The 18,017-nt window shown below is 40.2% G+C and overlaps 1 protein-coding gene across 1 annotated transcript; it reads left to right on the plus strand.

The window, feature by feature from the left end:
- The first annotated feature begins 12,480 nt into the window (after positions 1-12,480).
- Positions 12,481-17,459, plus strand: bend3 (BEN domain containing 3). Its single transcript, XM_003445505.5, has 4 exons — positions 12,481-12,659; positions 14,264-14,318; positions 14,437-14,615; positions 14,695-17,459. The coding sequence occupies exons 2-4, from the start codon at positions 14,267-14,269 to the stop codon at positions 16,918-16,920; spliced, it is 2,457 nt and encodes an 818-aa protein (XP_003445553.1). The 5' UTR covers positions 12,481-12,659; positions 14,264-14,266; the 3' UTR covers positions 16,921-17,459.
- The last annotated feature ends 558 nt before the right edge of the window (positions 17,460-18,017 follow it).

The raw sequence follows: 18,017 nt of genomic DNA on the forward strand, positions 1-18,017 counted from the left end.
TTTTTTAATAGCATTTGGCGTGCTCGTCGCTACAGAGGAGGAACCAGCATGAATCAGGGGTAATGTCATCTGTGTTGCCTTATTATGTCTGTCCCCGTGTTTGTCTGTGTGATCCAAGTCAAGCCAGGGGCGGGGAAAGGTCACCCAGCCTCTCCCCTTGGCCCAGCCAGCGAGCGCATTGAAGCTCCGCCAAGCAGTAATTATTAATGAAGAGACCTGAGCAAATGGACAGGAAATGCAGAGGTATTGATTGGGCCGGCTGCCCTGCTCTAAGCCGTACAGGCTGGCGCCAGCCTGGTGGCCTGTGGTTTCCCAGGCTGCTGTCTGCAGAGGGAGGCGGTGGGGGGGGCAGCCAAGGTGTGAAACCAGGCCACCACTGGCAGCTGTCTGTCACATCGAGGCCACACCTGAAGGACAGACAGCCGGAGACGGGACGAGAAAGAAAGGCGGCTGAAGGTACGCAGACTGTGACGAGGAGGAATTCAAAATAAACTAACAAATACACAAACACCACCTCAAAATTAATTTCATATCATGTGAAAGGACCCGAATACACTGGGAGGAGTATCACAGTCACATCCTTTACATTTTTTAAATTAAAAAATATATTTAGGAAAGATCATGAGTAAAACACTTTCTATTAGTGCTGTTGGTGATGTTATTTAATGGTGCCCTGTAAGCTGTATCTTTTCAGGACCTTTTTTGCTTCTCTGGAATCAGGAGAATTTTAATAATCCCAACATGGAATTATGTACCTGTCACAAATATTTTAAATGAATTAAATATTAAACAAGAAATCATTTTATTTAAAACAAATTGTGACATTCCTGTATGGAGGACCCCACATGTCATGGAAATGGTAATAAATAATTTTTACTAACTATTAACTTCTATTTTATTTTGTTCTTAAATATTTCTCTTTTTTTAATGCTTTCTTTTTAAACAGCATGTACATTTTTTGTAATTCCGTTGTGGGGTTTTCTTTTGTTTGTTTGTTTTTCCTTCATACTTTATTAATCCCCTGTAGAGAAATTACTCCCTGCATTTAACCCATTCACTCAGTGAAGCAGTGGGCAGCCACCAATCCAGCGCCCGGGGAGCAGTGTGTGGGGACGGTACCTCAAGGTAGCCGTTCGGTGGATTTGAACCCCTGACCTTCCGATCATGGGGCGAACTCCCCCTGTTTGTTTGAATATTATTTATTATTTGTTATGTTTATAGATATACTTTTTTTATTCAACAGTTTCTTTTTAATAGAGTAATACAAAATTAGGCCATTTTTTTGGTAATTCTTCTCTTTTTATTACTGTGCATTTAAATGTCTCAGTGAATTAGTTTTTAATTTGGTCTATATTTTTCGTATTATCTAATTTAACCCATTTAGTTGTTTTCTATTTTTATATTGCAAGCAGTTAGGTAAATACAACCAAATATAACCATTTCCATGGCACTTGTGGTCCTCCATGACTAGCCTGTTAGCTTTTTTGATTCAGACAAATAACTGAGAAACTACTGGGTGAACTGTTAAAATTGCTGCAGATATGCATAGCGCCCACACTAAAATAAATGTCCATAAACTTAAACTGCTGGCATCTGAATTGACAGCATGAAGCTGTTAATTTGCAGTACAGCAACTGTAATTTGCAAGACCAGTAAATCTGAAACATATATGCGTTCCAGGATAATATACTGTACTCTAAGCCCTTTGGTTCCCATTATAATGTGATTTTTATGGAATCTTCCATCAGCATTTACAGTAATCAGATGTATTCACAAAAAACAGTGCAATACTGTACAAAGTTTGTGTTTTTACAGCACGTTGTGTGCACAGACTTTGCTGAGCATTTGAATTTTCCTCCTGTGCACTTAATCAGCCATGTACTGCACATTAGTATTAATAATAATAATTATACAAATTATGCATTTATATCAACTACTGTCTCCTAATGCCTACAGTATTGATGAAATGGCTCCAAAAATGGACTGAATGGATCGTAATAATTTAATAGAATATTGCAGCCCCCATCCCACGCTGCCACGCCCCTGAAGATGACCTTTTGCAATTCTTTTATGTGTATACACACACACACACATCTATATACGATTCATTTTTATAAAGGCCCAAAACTGACAACATCAAAAATTAAAGGGAAAAATAAGTGGCAAAGACCAGTTGTGATGTACCATAATCATGTTCTGTTTTCCTCGTAACTAAGCAACAACCAGCATTATCTATGTCATCAGTTTTTTAGTATGTTATGAAATAAACACAGCTGTTGTTTATCCCATTATAAATATTGCTTTCACATGGTAAAATGAAGGTCACACCAGAGGTATTTGTTGGCATGGAAGTAAACAGTTCTAGTATCATTGATTTTTGGCTGCATGCCTGTTATTTTATATGAGGAATTTAATAATATAAAACATTTTAAAGACAACACACACACACAAGTTTTTATAATAAAAATGTATGGCAAACATGATATATATTGCTGCTTTAAATAACAAATGGGATATTAATTTAAAAAATGAATTTACATGAAATTGTATATAATAATCTATATTTATCTTTGTTGTTTTATTTATATAATTACATGTATTTATTTGTTTTATATTGGCAGATTTGGTCCTCCATATAGGTAACAAAGTTTTATAATGATGTTCGAAATTTTCTACTTCTGCTAACAAAAACTAAAACATTCAAATTAATTAATGAATAATTTAGACAAAATAGTATTTTTTGTGGGAATAACTGTGGAGTATGACTTTGTAAGTGTCACAGCCTGAGGAAAGAAGCTCTGCTGAATACTTCTGTATCTCTTGGCAGATGATACCAGGGAGAAGGGACTGCAGCTCATATGGGTGTTGTCCTTTAGGACCCTTTGGCTTTTACACTTCAGCTCCTCAGTTTTGGTGCCGGTGATGTGAACATGGTAAACATCACACCAGTGTGTTTAAACACAGTCTCACTGAGCTTCTAGTCTAAAGTCTTTGATGGTTCCCTAAAGGAAAAAAAACTCCAACACAGCAGCGTGATCAGCGAGAAAATGGTAATTTTGTCCTGTCTAATCTGAAAAGCTTGTGAGCTATTTAGAGTTGGGGGAAGAAAACTACATTCAAAGGTTACCTGCTGGGAGTGGTGGTGTTTTTTTAGAGCTTACATGTTGGTTGTAATTATTTGATCTCAAACTTCAGATAGTAACGGCTTTGAAACCAGAGTAGCACTGGTGGGGAAAGGGACCTGAGGTGAGGAAGAAGAAGCAGAGTGGTGGATGAAGAGCAGGGAATAGGAGATGATAGGATATAAAAGAAGAAGGTGGGGTTGAAGTGCAAGAGGAGGTGATGTGGAGCGAACTGTTTGAAAAACAAGCTCATTTCTGTTGCTGGGTTGTTCGTCCACTTCCTCGTCTGTTTTGGTTTCCGCTGCCTGGGCTTCCTGGGTACAGAGAGGTACTGCATGTGCCAGGGAAAGCCTCAGGCGCTTCATGAAATATTTATCCTCGCCGTGAGGAGACATGAGGAAAGTTACACGGAAAGTTAAAAGGACCAAACAAGGAGAGAGGCCGTGGCACTGCCAGAATGACAAATATAGTTGCTAAACAAAACTTTATTTCAGAGGATGAGGTCTGGCCTAAGCAATGAAACTGTTGCATAGACATTCCCAGCAGAAATCAGCCAAGCACAGCAGAAGAAGACTTGATGGGTGAAGTTTTTTTTCAGTGGTAAAGCTGAATGTTTAATGCCGAACAGAAATCATAGCATTTTTCCTTCCCTGACAACATTGTTGCTGCCAGTATTAATCTTTCTGATACCTCGTAGCCCAAACAAAGAGCAAAATGAGGAAGGTGAGGGGCTTTTGTCAAGTTTCTATCCTGCACTGCAGAAACTTGACGCTGTGTTTGCTTACAGTTTCCAGCTTGGGAGTCTTGGGTTTCATGAAAAGGAAGACTTGGCAAGGCTATAAGTTTACATCCAAAACATGAAGTGTGAAAGAGAGGCCTTAGTGTGCCCAGCCCAGGCGACGAGTGGTGTAATTACAGCAGAGTCCAGTGGAGAGAGCAGGTCAGCGCAGCCCAACAAATTTCCATTACACACTCAAACACTGGAACACTGGTGTGGAAGCTGGGAACGGTGACTGTTAGATCTACGGTTGTCTGAAAACATATTTCTGGATTTTTTAAGTGGCCAATTAAATAATTAAAACACGATATAAATGTTAAATTAGAAATTCCCTGATTTGCAGTGTTAAAAGAAATACAACTTTATTGTCGATTCCTAGGAGTATTAGGAATTGCTGGAGCGAAGGCTCAAATACAGCACGTTGATATAAACATCTTTATTGGCTGATGGAAAGATCGAAGTGATCAAATACAGCTGAAATTAAACAGGAGAGGAGAGTCAATCTAAAAGAAGGGAAAGTATTTAAAGCCACAAGAAGACATGAGAAAATTAACTTTCAAATTACAACACTGAATTATGAGGCCTACCATTACATATAAATGCCTTATTAATGGTTAATTATTCATTACTGCATTCACTGTACTTTATAAAACATTAAAGGTGATGGATTGGTCCTTGTGCTTTGATTTCCAAAAGCTCTTTTCGTTATATTTCCATTATATTCAAAGGATGGCAGATATTTCTACAGCTGATATCTCCAAAATAAGCTAGATGGATACATTATTACACATTTTAGAAGAACAGGAGTTTAACCAAACCCACTTTCAGATGGTAGGGTCAGAATTTGATAGAATATATTTAATAAATATAAACATAACAGAATACATATATTTTTAAAAGACTACAACAACAACCAATTAAAAACACAGTGAAAAAATGCAGCATTTTTTTAATGGGAAGGCAATTTCATTGACTTGATGAAGAGAACCTGCCTCTTACCATCCATCCATCCATTTTCTTGATCACTTAGTTCAAGGTTGCAGGGGGCTGGAGCCTCATTTACCACAGGACGAGAGGCGTGGCAAAGACCGGACAGCCTGCCCGTTCATCACAGAGATACAGAGAGCCACACAGTCTCACGTCCACACCTACGACCAATTTAAGAACCAGCAATTAACCCTTCAAACAGCAGCAGAGTAAACCAGTGCAGGCAGGTGCAGAGAGGACGTGCAAACTCCACACGGAGAGCCTCAAAGTGAACCAGGAAGTTTGAACAGCGTCATCACCAAAAATCTGTTATTAAATGTTTAAAAGTAAACTTAATATTAGAGGGAAATTTAACTGAGTTTGCTTTACACGTGAAGATCAGTTTACTCATAATGAAGATTATTATTCAAGCCTGTGGGGGGAAAACACATCAGCTATAGCTGTGGGGGAGCCTTTAAACATTTAAGAGAAACCTTGTGTGACAAAACGAGTCTGGAGAGTTTGGAAGATTAGGGTATTTACCAGTGAGCGCCTACTTAAAGATGCAGCCAAGAATGCATCATGGGAAGTGTAGTAGCAGCTGTTTTAGGTTAGGTCATTCTTTCTTTGATCTTAGTTGTTCTCAGTTGGATTATAATGATTTGGGTCATTGTACATAACATGCATTAATTTCTTGTTAATTAATATTTACACAATAATGAATTCATGATTGTCATGAATTCAAAAGCTTTATTGCCTATTAATAAAAAGGATTAATGAAAAACTTTGTACATTCATGACTTTGACCATAAAAAACCTTCATTAGCCCTAAAGTGGAAATTAGTTTCTAAAATCTGATGCATACATTTAATAATTACACCTGATAGCTGTTTATTAAAACATATGTCTAATAAGCCAATCCAAAGGATCAAATGGTCCTTAAAATAACGTCCAATAATTTGCTGTACTTCCTCTTAGCACTCTCGCTGCAACATTTTTGAATCAACTAGAAGCTTTTCAGGGAGATAATAAAGGATTGCAAGAGTCCAGCCTAGAAGTAACAAATGTGTGGACTAGTTTCCAACCTCACACTGAAACAGGTTGTTTCTCATTTTTATTCCTCAGATGAAAGAAAACAGTCCAGCACATTTGTTTAATGTGGTGTTGAAGGACATATCCTGGTCATAAATGACTCCGGGATTCCCCACAGTGTTACCAGAGGCCAAGTTAAAGACATCCAGAGTAAATATCTGCTTAGACACCATGTTTCAAAGGTTTTCAGTACAATAAGCTCAGGGTTTTTTTTCCAAATGTACTATATTTTAATACTTAAAAGAATGTTTCGAAGGGTTTTTTTCTGGTTTTTTGCCAGTTTTCTCAGATAAAAAATTAGTCATCTGTGTTTTTACAAGAAGACAGAGTGCTTTAGTAATTTTCTTATATTTGCACCTTGTAATATTCTAGTAAGTTTTCTAGGTTATGTTTTTACTACTTCTGTCTGTCCAACTGAAGTATACCTGTCAGATCAACCATCACCACCTCCTTGTTGCTTTTTTTTTTTAAATTGGATAAATATTTAATTCATAAACCAGATAATTTGAAGATATTCTCTCCTATAACAGTTCATCTGTCCCCCCAAAAAAGAAGAACCCCTAATTAAGGCATGAAGTCTCCATCCCGTCTTAACCAATTTTCCAATTTAGGCCTATCCCAGAGTCCCGGTGCAAACACCAGAGTACACCCTTGATTAACCATCCAATAACAGAGTTAACATTCAAATCGAGCATGACAAACAAAAGGGTGGTGCCAAACAGGTGCTAGCTGAGAATTATAGGAACTGGTGATCCCCTTCTCCCACAACCACCTTTACAAACAGTGATGTGATGCAGTTCTCGGCTCTGTTGCCTCAAAGCAAGAAGGAGCATCCCTGAAACACCACAGCCTACCTGAGTATTGTTACTGACCATCTCTATCCCGTTATGAACACAGTGTAGCCATCATCTAATAGCACATTAAGACTCTGTTACCTTTACAATGACATGAAGTCAGAGATGTGCATTTAGGAAGAACCTGTCAACAAAGCTATAACACCTATGTAATACTGTCTGGTCTATATAGATGGAAATCTCAGAGCAAGGGTTCAGACTTCTTTTCAAATCGGTGCCACTAAAAGGATTAAAAGTGGCCCTAAAATCAGCAGATTTAGATTAACTAAAAGCCATGAAGCCATTGCAGAAGCGCCAATAAACTCCGGTGTTAAAATCCTCAAAATCTTCACAGCAAAAATTAACAACCTTGGCCTGACTGACAACAACAGGTTGTCCATGGCTGCAAACAAGCTGGAGACAGAATGCCATAAAAGGAAGAAATAACTAATTACTTTAAATGGAAAGCTAACACTTGTTACAGTGAAAAAGTAGCCTGATGCTATGGAGAGTAACATAACACCCAATACTTGTGCATACTTCATACTGCTGATGAATGTAGGTGTTTACACTATAAAAATGACATAAATATTTCAAGCTTTTTGGCTTCATTTAGTCTCCATATTTCTAAGTAGGGGATTAAATTTCACAGACATAGATGTCAGAGTCTCTGGCTACACACCAGTGATTGTGACCTAATATTTCCCTGCCTCCCTTCTTTATCCACACCAGGATTGATTCTATGTGACCCTATTACGAGTAAGCCTGAATGTAAAATGACTGAGTGAATGTAAGCGTGGAAGGATGTTAGAATCTCCATTTGTCTTCCTCTGAATGGGCTATCAGTAAACACCTGCTAATATCATCATATAGCTGACGGTGATGGATGAAAGTCATTCTCCTGAGATGGGAACAGTATGGCTGATTGGCCTCTTCCACACAGACGAGCATATTGACCAAAAATGACACTTTAACGAGCTCTTCCCCGTGTTAAGTGCCGCACGCCGGCCCCTCGTCGCAAGCCGCCGCCTGGCTGACCCTGGGCTGTGCTCTTCCCCCTGCACAGGGCCTACTCGCTTCATTGGCTGACAGATCAGACTGCCATGGAGACAGCTCATTAGTCGAATAATGAGAACCACACCAGCCACACGTTGTCTTGTTATATCATCTCGGTATCGACATATTTGTGGCTGAGGACAGAACATTGTGTGCCACTGTGTGCATGAAAGAGCCGATGATTAAGATAGAATTATGTGAGGTCTTCTGTTCATCTCTGAGTGACATCTGAGGAAGCCAGTGCTGCTTAACAGCTTCTGCCCGTTACAAATCAAAATCTTCTCCTGATTGCAACAATATGCCATACCTCCATTTGTCTTCCCTCTCTTATTAATCATTTCCCACAGTTTCTTTCTGCTGCCGCCAGCTCTGTGTTACAAATATTTCTCTGCAGTTTTGACCTTGCAATCTTAAACCCAGGCTTTCATTTAATTCTGTTATTACTGATGGACAAACTGTTGTTGGAATTTCATTGGTAGACAGAGTGAATGAGGCAAAACAGTATTTTAGATACCACAGCAATTTGTTCTCATACATCAGTTCTCTTTTCAGGAAGGCCATCTCTACGGTGTAGTTTGTCCGGGTTGTTCAGTCTCGCTCCAACAATCTAAAGACATGCACAGTGGGTTAAGTGGTGACTCTAAATTGGTTATAGGTGTAAATGTGAACAGCTGTCTGTCACTGTGTTAGCTCTGCAGTAGACCTAGCGATCTCTAACCGTAACATAACCACCTGACTTTCAACCGCAGATAACTGCCCCCTCCCTGTTCCTGATTTCTTCTTTCTCTGAGGTTTCTTTCTGTGAAAAGGGAGTTTTTCCTTCTCACTGTCACCAAGTGTTTGCTCAGAGGGGATCATTTGATTGTTGGGGTTTTCTCTGTATTATTGTAGGGTCTTTACCTTACAATAAAAAGTACCTTGAGGCGACTTTTGTGATTTGGCATTATGTGAACTGAATTGAATTGCTTTTGTTTTTATAAAAATTTCCTCTTTCACTTGTGTACAAAAAGAATTTTTGGTTATGACTGAATTCGGTCTGGATAGTGATGCCAAATGAATGCAATGATGCATCTGAGCTCAAGCTTTTTCAGCTTGAATCTGAGCGAAACAAAACCAAGGGGGAAAAAAACAAAACCCATGGCACATTTTTCAGTGGCTCAGAATGAGGCAAAAAGTGGGGCAAACTTGTTGGCGTGACTTCTTCTCTACGCCAACTGAGAAGCAGAGAGTTTGTTGTGAAGAGCTCAGTGTGTGGATCGAATTATTGTTTCATGGGTAAATATATTCCTCTAACGGTAGTTTCAGCATCCACTATAATCATGTAGTGCTACTCTTTGTCCAAATCCATTTCCTGTTCACACGCGTAAACATGGTCCATAATTACAGGCTGTGCAGATCTGCTGGCCACACATCTACGACTGCATCTGATAGGTCTGAGTAGCTCCATCATCTTACTTAGAGAACACTGAACGCTTAAAGACTGCTGAGCACATTGTTGCTTTCTACATCAATCTAACAGTTGGTTCACTTTTAGGGAGGGGTGGTTTTCTCCCTGGCATGAGAGCATCTGATACTCCTCACCTTTCACTTTTTTTACATTTTCACTCTCTGTCTGAAGGCATTTATACTTCTTGTGGGGGAAATTGTAGGCTGGGCCTTTGGTTTTAGTTGTTTCTTGTAACCAGCTGCTCTTTTAGAAGCCGTAGAGACTGATATTGCTTTTCTCATTTTCTCTGTCTGGAAATTACAACAAATAACAGAACACTGCGCTATTTCTTTAATATTATGTATACTCCATGACATCAGAAGTGCACCCAGTATACAGTGTTAAGCCACAGTGTATTTCACATCCAGAATGATGGCAGCCATCAGAGGTCAACAGGTATTAAACAGAGTATTTATGAGTACACAAGATGACAGTCAGCAATCCTTTAAAAGAAAGTTGGAGGACTAATCAAGACAAATCAGGCTCTGAGTATATTTGGAGGAGAAAGCAGCTGCATCATCAACACAATGTAATATTTTAAAGTTAAACAATGACGTTGTCCCCATGTTTTACACACAGAGCAGATTCACATGGTTTTACTGCCTTTTTCCACTTGAGGGCGATCTTGTCCACATGATGTTGGCTCTGTAGTTTTATTTTCACAGAGATCCCGCCTGCACTGGTAGCAAGGCTTTTAGAACTAACCATAAAGTAAATTTGATAGCTAGCAAAACAATATGGCAGCTACTTAAGGAACTGCAAATACACAGGAAGTATGAGGCAGAAAACCATCCCTCCCTAGTATAATCTAGGATTAGTTACATTAGGATGGATGGATGGATGGATGGATGGATGGATAGATGGATAGATGGATGGATAGATAGATAGATAGATGCCATCAAAATGGAAATAGTATTGGCCTATAGAACAATAAATGTATGAACAGAATATAAAAATATTGAAGAGACACCACAACATACAGTTAAATACAACAGTTGAATACAACATGACTTCTCTTGCTAGTTGCAGCCTTTATCACAGTATGTGCTCACATGTTATTTAACAGTGACACAGAGATGCCGTGCTGATCATTTGTTCTAATGAGGACAAACAGTCGACTTTAAAAAGCATCACTAAAAAAGGCCTGCATTAAAAATTGTTGTTTAGCAAATGTGTAAAATACATAAATTTGCCAAAAGTGTGATGAAAAATATCTCAGTAAGTAAAATAAACTACTTTAACAGAAGGGTTCCTGAGAGCAAGTAGCCTATGTTGAGATGAAACAGACAAATAATGCTGTTAGTGGCCAAAGTGGTGCTGACAATAGCCCCTCATTTACTCATTCAGTCTTTTTTTTTTTTTTGTCTGGATGAAAAGATTTGAATAATAAATCGATCCAGCTCTGCATGCAGGATCTATTTGAAGGATTCTTTGCTATTACAAACTGGATATTTCAAATCATGTCTTCACAAGTATTTTTTAAAATAAAAGAAAGAGTTGTATGCATGCTGTGATTTTTTTTTTTTTTTTTTTTTTTTAAACATTTTAAGTCATTGTCTAACCTCTCGGTCACAAGCTGCATCTACAACAATCAAGCCTCTTATGATGATATACAATCATGCAATCAACATTGTGGAGAGGAAGCTGATGAGACACATTATTTCCATGCTCTTCAGAATTTACATGTGCCAGGTTCTATAATTTTATTACATTTACTCATCTTAAATGTATTTATAAGTGCTTATATAATCAGTCTCTCTGGGTGATCATTGTCCTCTTGAGAAATAGAAAACTCAAGAGCTTTCTATGTAGGAGCCCAACTTGTGGTATTCCTTACTTAATTAAACTGAATCCCTTTTAAAGAAGAATCAGTACTGCTGTCATTAATAATCTGCAGCTCATTGTACTACAGCCCCGGCCTTGTACTTTGCTGTATATGTGGGTTTTTTTATATGACTTAATGTATTTATTGTATAGACTGTATTTCTTTTAAACTCTTGCATGTGCTTACAGCCTGAGTCTTTGAAATAAGTCAGGATGGATCCCTTGTTTTCCTGCTGTTTACACAAATTTTCTCTTTTTCAGACCATTCTCCTGAAACCCTGGAGATGCTTGTGTATGAAGATCCCAGTATTCAGACCAGTCCATGGCAACCATGTCATATTCAAAGAAATGATCTTTCTTGCTCTGCTTGAACTCCAATAGGTCATTTTGAGCATGTTTACATGTCTAAATGCACTCAGTTCCTGCTATGTGATTGGCTGGTTAGCAAGGTTATTATAGTCAAAGGAGCTTGCAAAGAAAAGCGTCTGGACTTCTTTAAGTTCTTCTTCTAGAAGAACTTAAAGAAGTCCAGACGCTTTTCTTTGCAAGCTCCTTTGACTACGATGACCTGGATGACTGAGAACCTTCACAGACAAGGTTATTATAATTAACTAAAACTAAATTAAAAAAAGATGTAAAAAAAAAATATATATAGCTTAATAAAATCAAAACTAGACTTTTGAAAAAATAAATAAAACTACCTCGAAAGAGGTAATATGCGTAGTTTTAATATCTGTTGGTTTGCCTGACGACGAGGCATTGATGGGCATATTTCTTCCAAAAGACAACTGCCTTTAAAAACGTATGTTTTTATTGTAAACATGTACTGATTTTCCTAAATCTTCCCTCTGCCATATGTCCTCCATACAGTAATAATAATAAAAAATAATAACAATACTGAAACAAAACTGAAACTATACTGAAGTAAAAACAAAAAATCAAAATGAATGAAAAATAAAAACTAATTAGCAATTGCAAAACTAATATTATATTATAAACTATTATAACTAATATGCTGAAAAAATATTCAGAGCAGTTGAACAAAAGTGTCCAGTGTGTGTGTGTGTGTGTGTGTGTGTGTTAATTCATGGAATATGTTTTATAATGTTTCGTGATTGTGTCTTTCGCGTGGGCTAACAGCTGCTCAGCATGTTGAGTATTATTTTTTATTATTCGGTTATTTATTCAAACCCTTCTTTACCTGGAGGACTCTTAGTTAAATACAATTCAAAGAGTGTAACGGCAGCCCTGTGCATTTACAATGTAAAACTGTAACTGTGGTCCTTTTTCTTTTTTTCACCCGTCTCTTCTTCCACAGCTGTGCGGAAGTGACACAGCAGGCGCGCGCCCGTCACGTCACGCGAGAAAGCACAGGAGCCGAGCGAGAAAAAAAAAACACCAACAAGAAGAATTACCTTCTTTTATTACCTGCGGATCAAACTGCTGTGATAGTCTGCGGACATGTCGCTGACGGTCCCGGGGGGAGGCATGGACTAGTGAAGGTGAGCTCAAACCTCTGGTCACGCGGGTTTTCGGTTAATTTAGCGAGAGTCGGGGCACAGGAGGAGGAATAGGACGGGGGTAGGAGGGAAGGTGGTGGGGGGGGGCAGTAAGGCAGGCAGTCAGTCGTCCACGCAAACGTTGCCGCGTCATTAAATTTCACAAACAAAATGTGGCGGTGTTATAGAAACGACGCGTAAATACGCGCAGTGTTTCTGAAAACACCAAGTTTGTGGAAGAGTTCGGGCCACACGGCGGCTTCGGCTCGTGTTGTGGTTCAAGGGTTCATGGGCGGAAGAATGAGGAAGTAGCGGGGTATGAACGCTGGAGGGGAGCTGGGAGGGAACTCTGTATGGAGGCATGCACCGAAAACGGGCTGACTTTAGGTAACAGGGGGGGTCAGAGCTGTGCAGGCATTAACTACGCGTTTATATCAGCCTCACGAGCCTGAGATAAAATACTCAGGCAAACACAGAGGTGTGTGTGTGTGTGTGTGTGTTTAGCTACAAGGCTGCAACCGGTCACATGGTGCTTGCTATGAGGGTGACACGCCAGCCACAACATGTATGTATTTTAACTGAAAACAGTAGTTTACCACTTTGATAACTGCTTTATAATCATCAAGCTCATTTTAGGCGTCATGTTTGTATTCTTTGACTCTACTAACATAGCTTTGCATGAATCACAGCTCAAAAAAATCATCATTAAATCTTTTATTTTTAAAAAAGAAGCATGTGCAAGAATGGTTACAGATAGTTAAAAATTACTCCAGTTATAGAGCATTGTGTTTAAACCGCAGAGATAACCAAGTGAAAATTGTGAAGTTGGAATGGTCCTCCTCTTTAATTATTCCATCCACTTTGTGTAATGCAATGAAATACCTGTATCACTGGCAGGACAACAGCCCCACAGCATGATGCTATCACCACCAATTGACATTTAGTACAGTGCTCTTAGGTTTGAAAGCCTCACCTTTACTCCTGCAAACATACCTCTTATCATTGTGACCAAATAGCTCATTCTTTGTCTCGTCGGACTAACTTACCAAGTTTTTCTCCAGAAGATATTTTGGCCAGCTGTAAGTTACAGTTAAGCTTGAAGGTGTCCGTTTTTGGAGGAGGGGCTTCTTTCTTGTTCAGCACCCTGTCAGTCCGTGTGGCTTCACTGTGGATAGTGATGTTAGTGTTTGCAGTTCATGGCAGGCTTAAGCCTCAGTGTTCCCCGGGTTGTTCCTGAACATCCAGACCAATTTCCTCTCATCTGTGGATGACAGTGTGGGCCTTCTTCCAGACTTTGCAAAGTGGTAACCCATATGAGTAAATTGTTCAAACAATCGTACAGTACAATTTACTCATCTGCAAAGCTACAATTGTCCTTAGATCTTCCTCTCTCTTTTAGGACACTTTTATCTGATTAGTTGCTAATTGTAAAGAGAAGGTATGAACAACAGGTGGACAGGTACATTAGCTAATTTTAGCGTTAATAACCTTTCCATGTAATTTATCCAAACCTAAGAATATGTGTATTACACACATTACTGTCACATTGTACACGTTGATGTATTAAGTGTGTGCATATTAAGTAACTTTCTGAATTTTTTATCTAGGCTATGAATTCCCGTGAGCATGGGGAAATCTCAGATGAAGCAATGCTTGAAAAAGGCAAGTTCTGCATTCTTATCTTTGCAACTGCAGCAGGAAAAATTCACAAATTAACAAAGTATGTTTTTATTTATTTTTATAGTGTATGCAGTAAAATAAATTATGCATTGTTTTGCAGAACACAAGCATGTCCAAGATTATAAGGAGGAGACGGAGGACATTGCTATTAGTGAACAACCTCAGGTACGTGGAAGAGGATCTTCTGGAGCTGCCGAGGCTGGGAAACGGTCATCTGCAGAGATGGGACCTGACGCAGACCAGTCCACTAGCAGCAAGAGAGTCAGGGTGTCTAGCGAGGTAAATGAAGCTCAACTCATGATTAAAACAATATCTTATATGTTATTACACATCCTTGACTGACATTTATTGTGTCTAGATGAGACGGCACTTGATAGACGAGAGCAGCAGGATTGAACCTCTTTGCCTCACCACAACCGGAGAGAAGAGAGACTGCATCCAGGAGAAATCTAGAGTCTCCTACAGAAAGCCTCTCTTCAGCATCTCCCACCGGATCTCGGAGAAGAGGAACACCCCGAGTCTGGAGCAGCAGGCGAGTCTTGGCAGCTTGAATCAGCTCAACAATATGCTCTCATCCAAGCTCCAAAATCCGGAGCAAAATGGCCCAGCAGAGACCATCCCCTCCACAGACACTTTAGGCCAAGCTTCCACAGCGGACTCCAGCCTTTATCCACTGATTGAGAAAATGTTTTTCATTCTCAACACTCTGAATTCAAGCATGACGCAGCTGCACAGTAAAGTGGACTTGCTGACGCTGGAAGTCATGAGGATAAAGAAGCAGATCAAACCGGCTGAGATGGTGACAGAGTTCCAGCCTCCCCCCGAGTATCTGCTAACCAGCGATGAATTGAATCAGCTGATGGAGCAGACGTCAAGCGCTGGGGAACTGGGCTGTCGACTGCTTGTGCATCTGTTCCCAGAGCTGTTCAAAGCCAGGGAGTGTTCTCACGACTGCATGGCGAGCAAAAGAACGCTGGAGTCTCTACATCTGCAGCTTATTCGAAACTATGTCGAGGTGTGCTACCCCACGGTAAAAAACAACAACGTGTGGCAGGAAGAGTGCCTCCTCCAGATTAATGACTTTTTTAATCGCTTCTGGGCGCAGAGGGACATGGAAAGCGCCCGGCTGCTCAGGAAGCAGGCGGTCACAGGTGGTGGCGTAAAAGCGGAGCAGCCTCAAACCTTTCGTTTCATTAATGAACAGGGTCAGGAGGAGCACATATCTCTAGATCACCAACAGGGCAGCCTGGCTGGTTCAGATGTCGGGTTTGGTACACAAGCCACAGAGGAGTTGGATGAGTTCTCCTCCCCAGAAGACTTTGTTGTTTTCCTAATTCACCGTCTCTTCCCTGAAGTTTTTGAAGAGGGGAAAATACCAGAAGACTGCGGCAATTTTAGTAGTGTAGGACAGCTAATTCTGGACTCTGACAAGATGGACATAATTAGAAAGTATATGGAAGCGAATTTCCCTGATGTGCCTGAGGACAGCTGGCTGCAGGTGTGCATTCAGCATATGGAAGACGCACTCGAGGGTCCTCACAGTAACGGCAACGGGAGTGAACCGGACAACATCAATGAGGAGGGCTACGAACTGGCCAGTCTTCCTGAAGATGTTTCAATTATCAAGGTTCCAGAAGTGAGTGAATATGAAAGACCCAGTCGCAAGTCTAAAAAGTCGCTGCTCACGCCTGTAGATTTTGACAATCTGGAGATTCCTCTGCCTGACTTTACTGTTCCCCAGGAATACATCCTGTCCAGGGAACAGCTCAAGAGCAACTATGAATGTAGCTTGTCTGTTGGGAACTTTGCCTCTCGGTTGCTGGTGCTCATGTTCCCTGAGCTCTTTACCTACGAGAACGCTAGAAAGCAGTACAACTGCAGCGGTTCTCTTGGGAAAAAGCAACTCGACCCCATTCGCGTAAACCTGATCCGTCATTACGTGCAGTTGGTCTACCCCCGGGCCAAGAACGACAGAGTGTGGATGTTGGAATTTGTTGGCAAACTTGACGAGCGGTGCAGGAGACGTGACACGGAGCAGAGGAGATCCTACTTGCAGCAGCGCAAAGTGTACGGTCAGGAGACAGAGCAGGACTTTCTCTGCCAGCTGAACCAGCTACATCCTGATAACGGCAGACAGGATCCAGATATTCCCTCTTTACCTCCTGAGAAAAGTAGCAAAGACTTCTGCAAAATACCCCTTGATGAGCTGACTGTGTCCAAACCAGACTTCCCTGTTCCCTCCATCTACCTGCTCTCCGATACCGAGGTACGGGAAATTGTCCAGCAGAGTCTCTCTGTTGGGAACTTTGCCGCCCGCTTGCTGGTGCGCCTCTTCCCCGAGCTCTTCACCCACGAGAACCTGCGGCTGCAGTACAACCATTCAGGCGCCTGCAATAAGAAGCAGCTCGACCCTGTTCGACTGAGACTGATCCGTCACTATGTGGAAGCCGTGTATCCTGTGGATAAGATGGAGGAGGTGTGGCACTACGAATGTGTGCCAAGCATCGACGAACGCTGCCGGCGCCCCAATCGCAAGAAGTGTGACATTCTTAAAAAGGCCAAGAGGTCAAGCACTGTGTCCTAGTTACAGTACTCTGCAGTTACCCAACACTTTCTGTCATAAAAACAGTTGCACAGTATATAAGCTGAAATCGCATTGTTGAACTTCTACACACTGTCCTCTGTAGGAAGAAGCCAAGCTGTTGCGAGTTTCTTTAGTAGTATTCTTACTCATATTTTACCTTTTTGGCTACAGCAGTAGATGTTCTAGTTTATGTAGTCTTTATTATTGTTCGATAAAAAAGTTACAACCGCTCCTATTTATAAGCCAAACATGTCATAGCTTCTCTAACATACTCTGTTGATAAATGTTGTAGCCTTATAACAATAATAATGATAGTAGCTAACAGCATAGATCACACATTTGCTCTATGAACAGAAATCAAATCACAAGGACGTGATATATTTCCATCGCAGTTACTGATGTAGCATCGTGCCACCACTGTTTTAATAACTATGTGCTTATGTTAAGCCTTCTTATAGAAGTTTATATTATAAAGATAATTTAACATGACAATGGCTCATGATAACCAGTTTCTAATAAAACCACAGTTATAAATGTGACATACAATCACACTGTTTTACATAATCGCACCAGAGCAAGTTCAACAAACAGAGCATAGCTTTTCTTTATCTGGTTTCACTTACCCGTTAGGCTAAGAGGTCCCCTGAAGGTGATTATCAACTTGAAAAATCAACCCAATCACATGACATTGGAGACATGTTTAAGTCTGTTGGCAGATGACTGATTTTATAAAGAAAGATAAAACTGTGATTTAAGGTTGAAAGCAACACAAGTTCTGCAGACAAATGAGCAGTGTGTGTGTGAGAGAGAGAGAGAGAGAGAGAGTGCACTTTAAGTGCTTTGGTCAGAAAGACTGGAAAGACTTGCTGTATTAATAACATTAGCAAAATGGCAACTTTATAAGTTCATAGACTTGAGTGTCTTGGACTGAACAGGCTATACGGTGATACATGGAGCACTTCTGCTCTTAACTGAGCACTCAAAAGCACTTTCTACTGCAAGCCACATTCACACAGTGCTTTATTCTATACTTTTAAGTGCTATCACATGCAGATGCATCAGGGACAATTTAGGGTTCACAATATTGCCCCAGGACA

This window comes from Oreochromis niloticus, linkage group LG19 (genome assembly GCF_001858045.2).
Source record: "Oreochromis niloticus isolate F11D_XX linkage group LG19, O_niloticus_UMD_NMBU, whole genome shotgun sequence".
NCBI classification, from domain to species: domain Eukaryota; kingdom Metazoa; phylum Chordata; class Actinopteri; order Cichliformes; family Cichlidae; genus Oreochromis; species Oreochromis niloticus.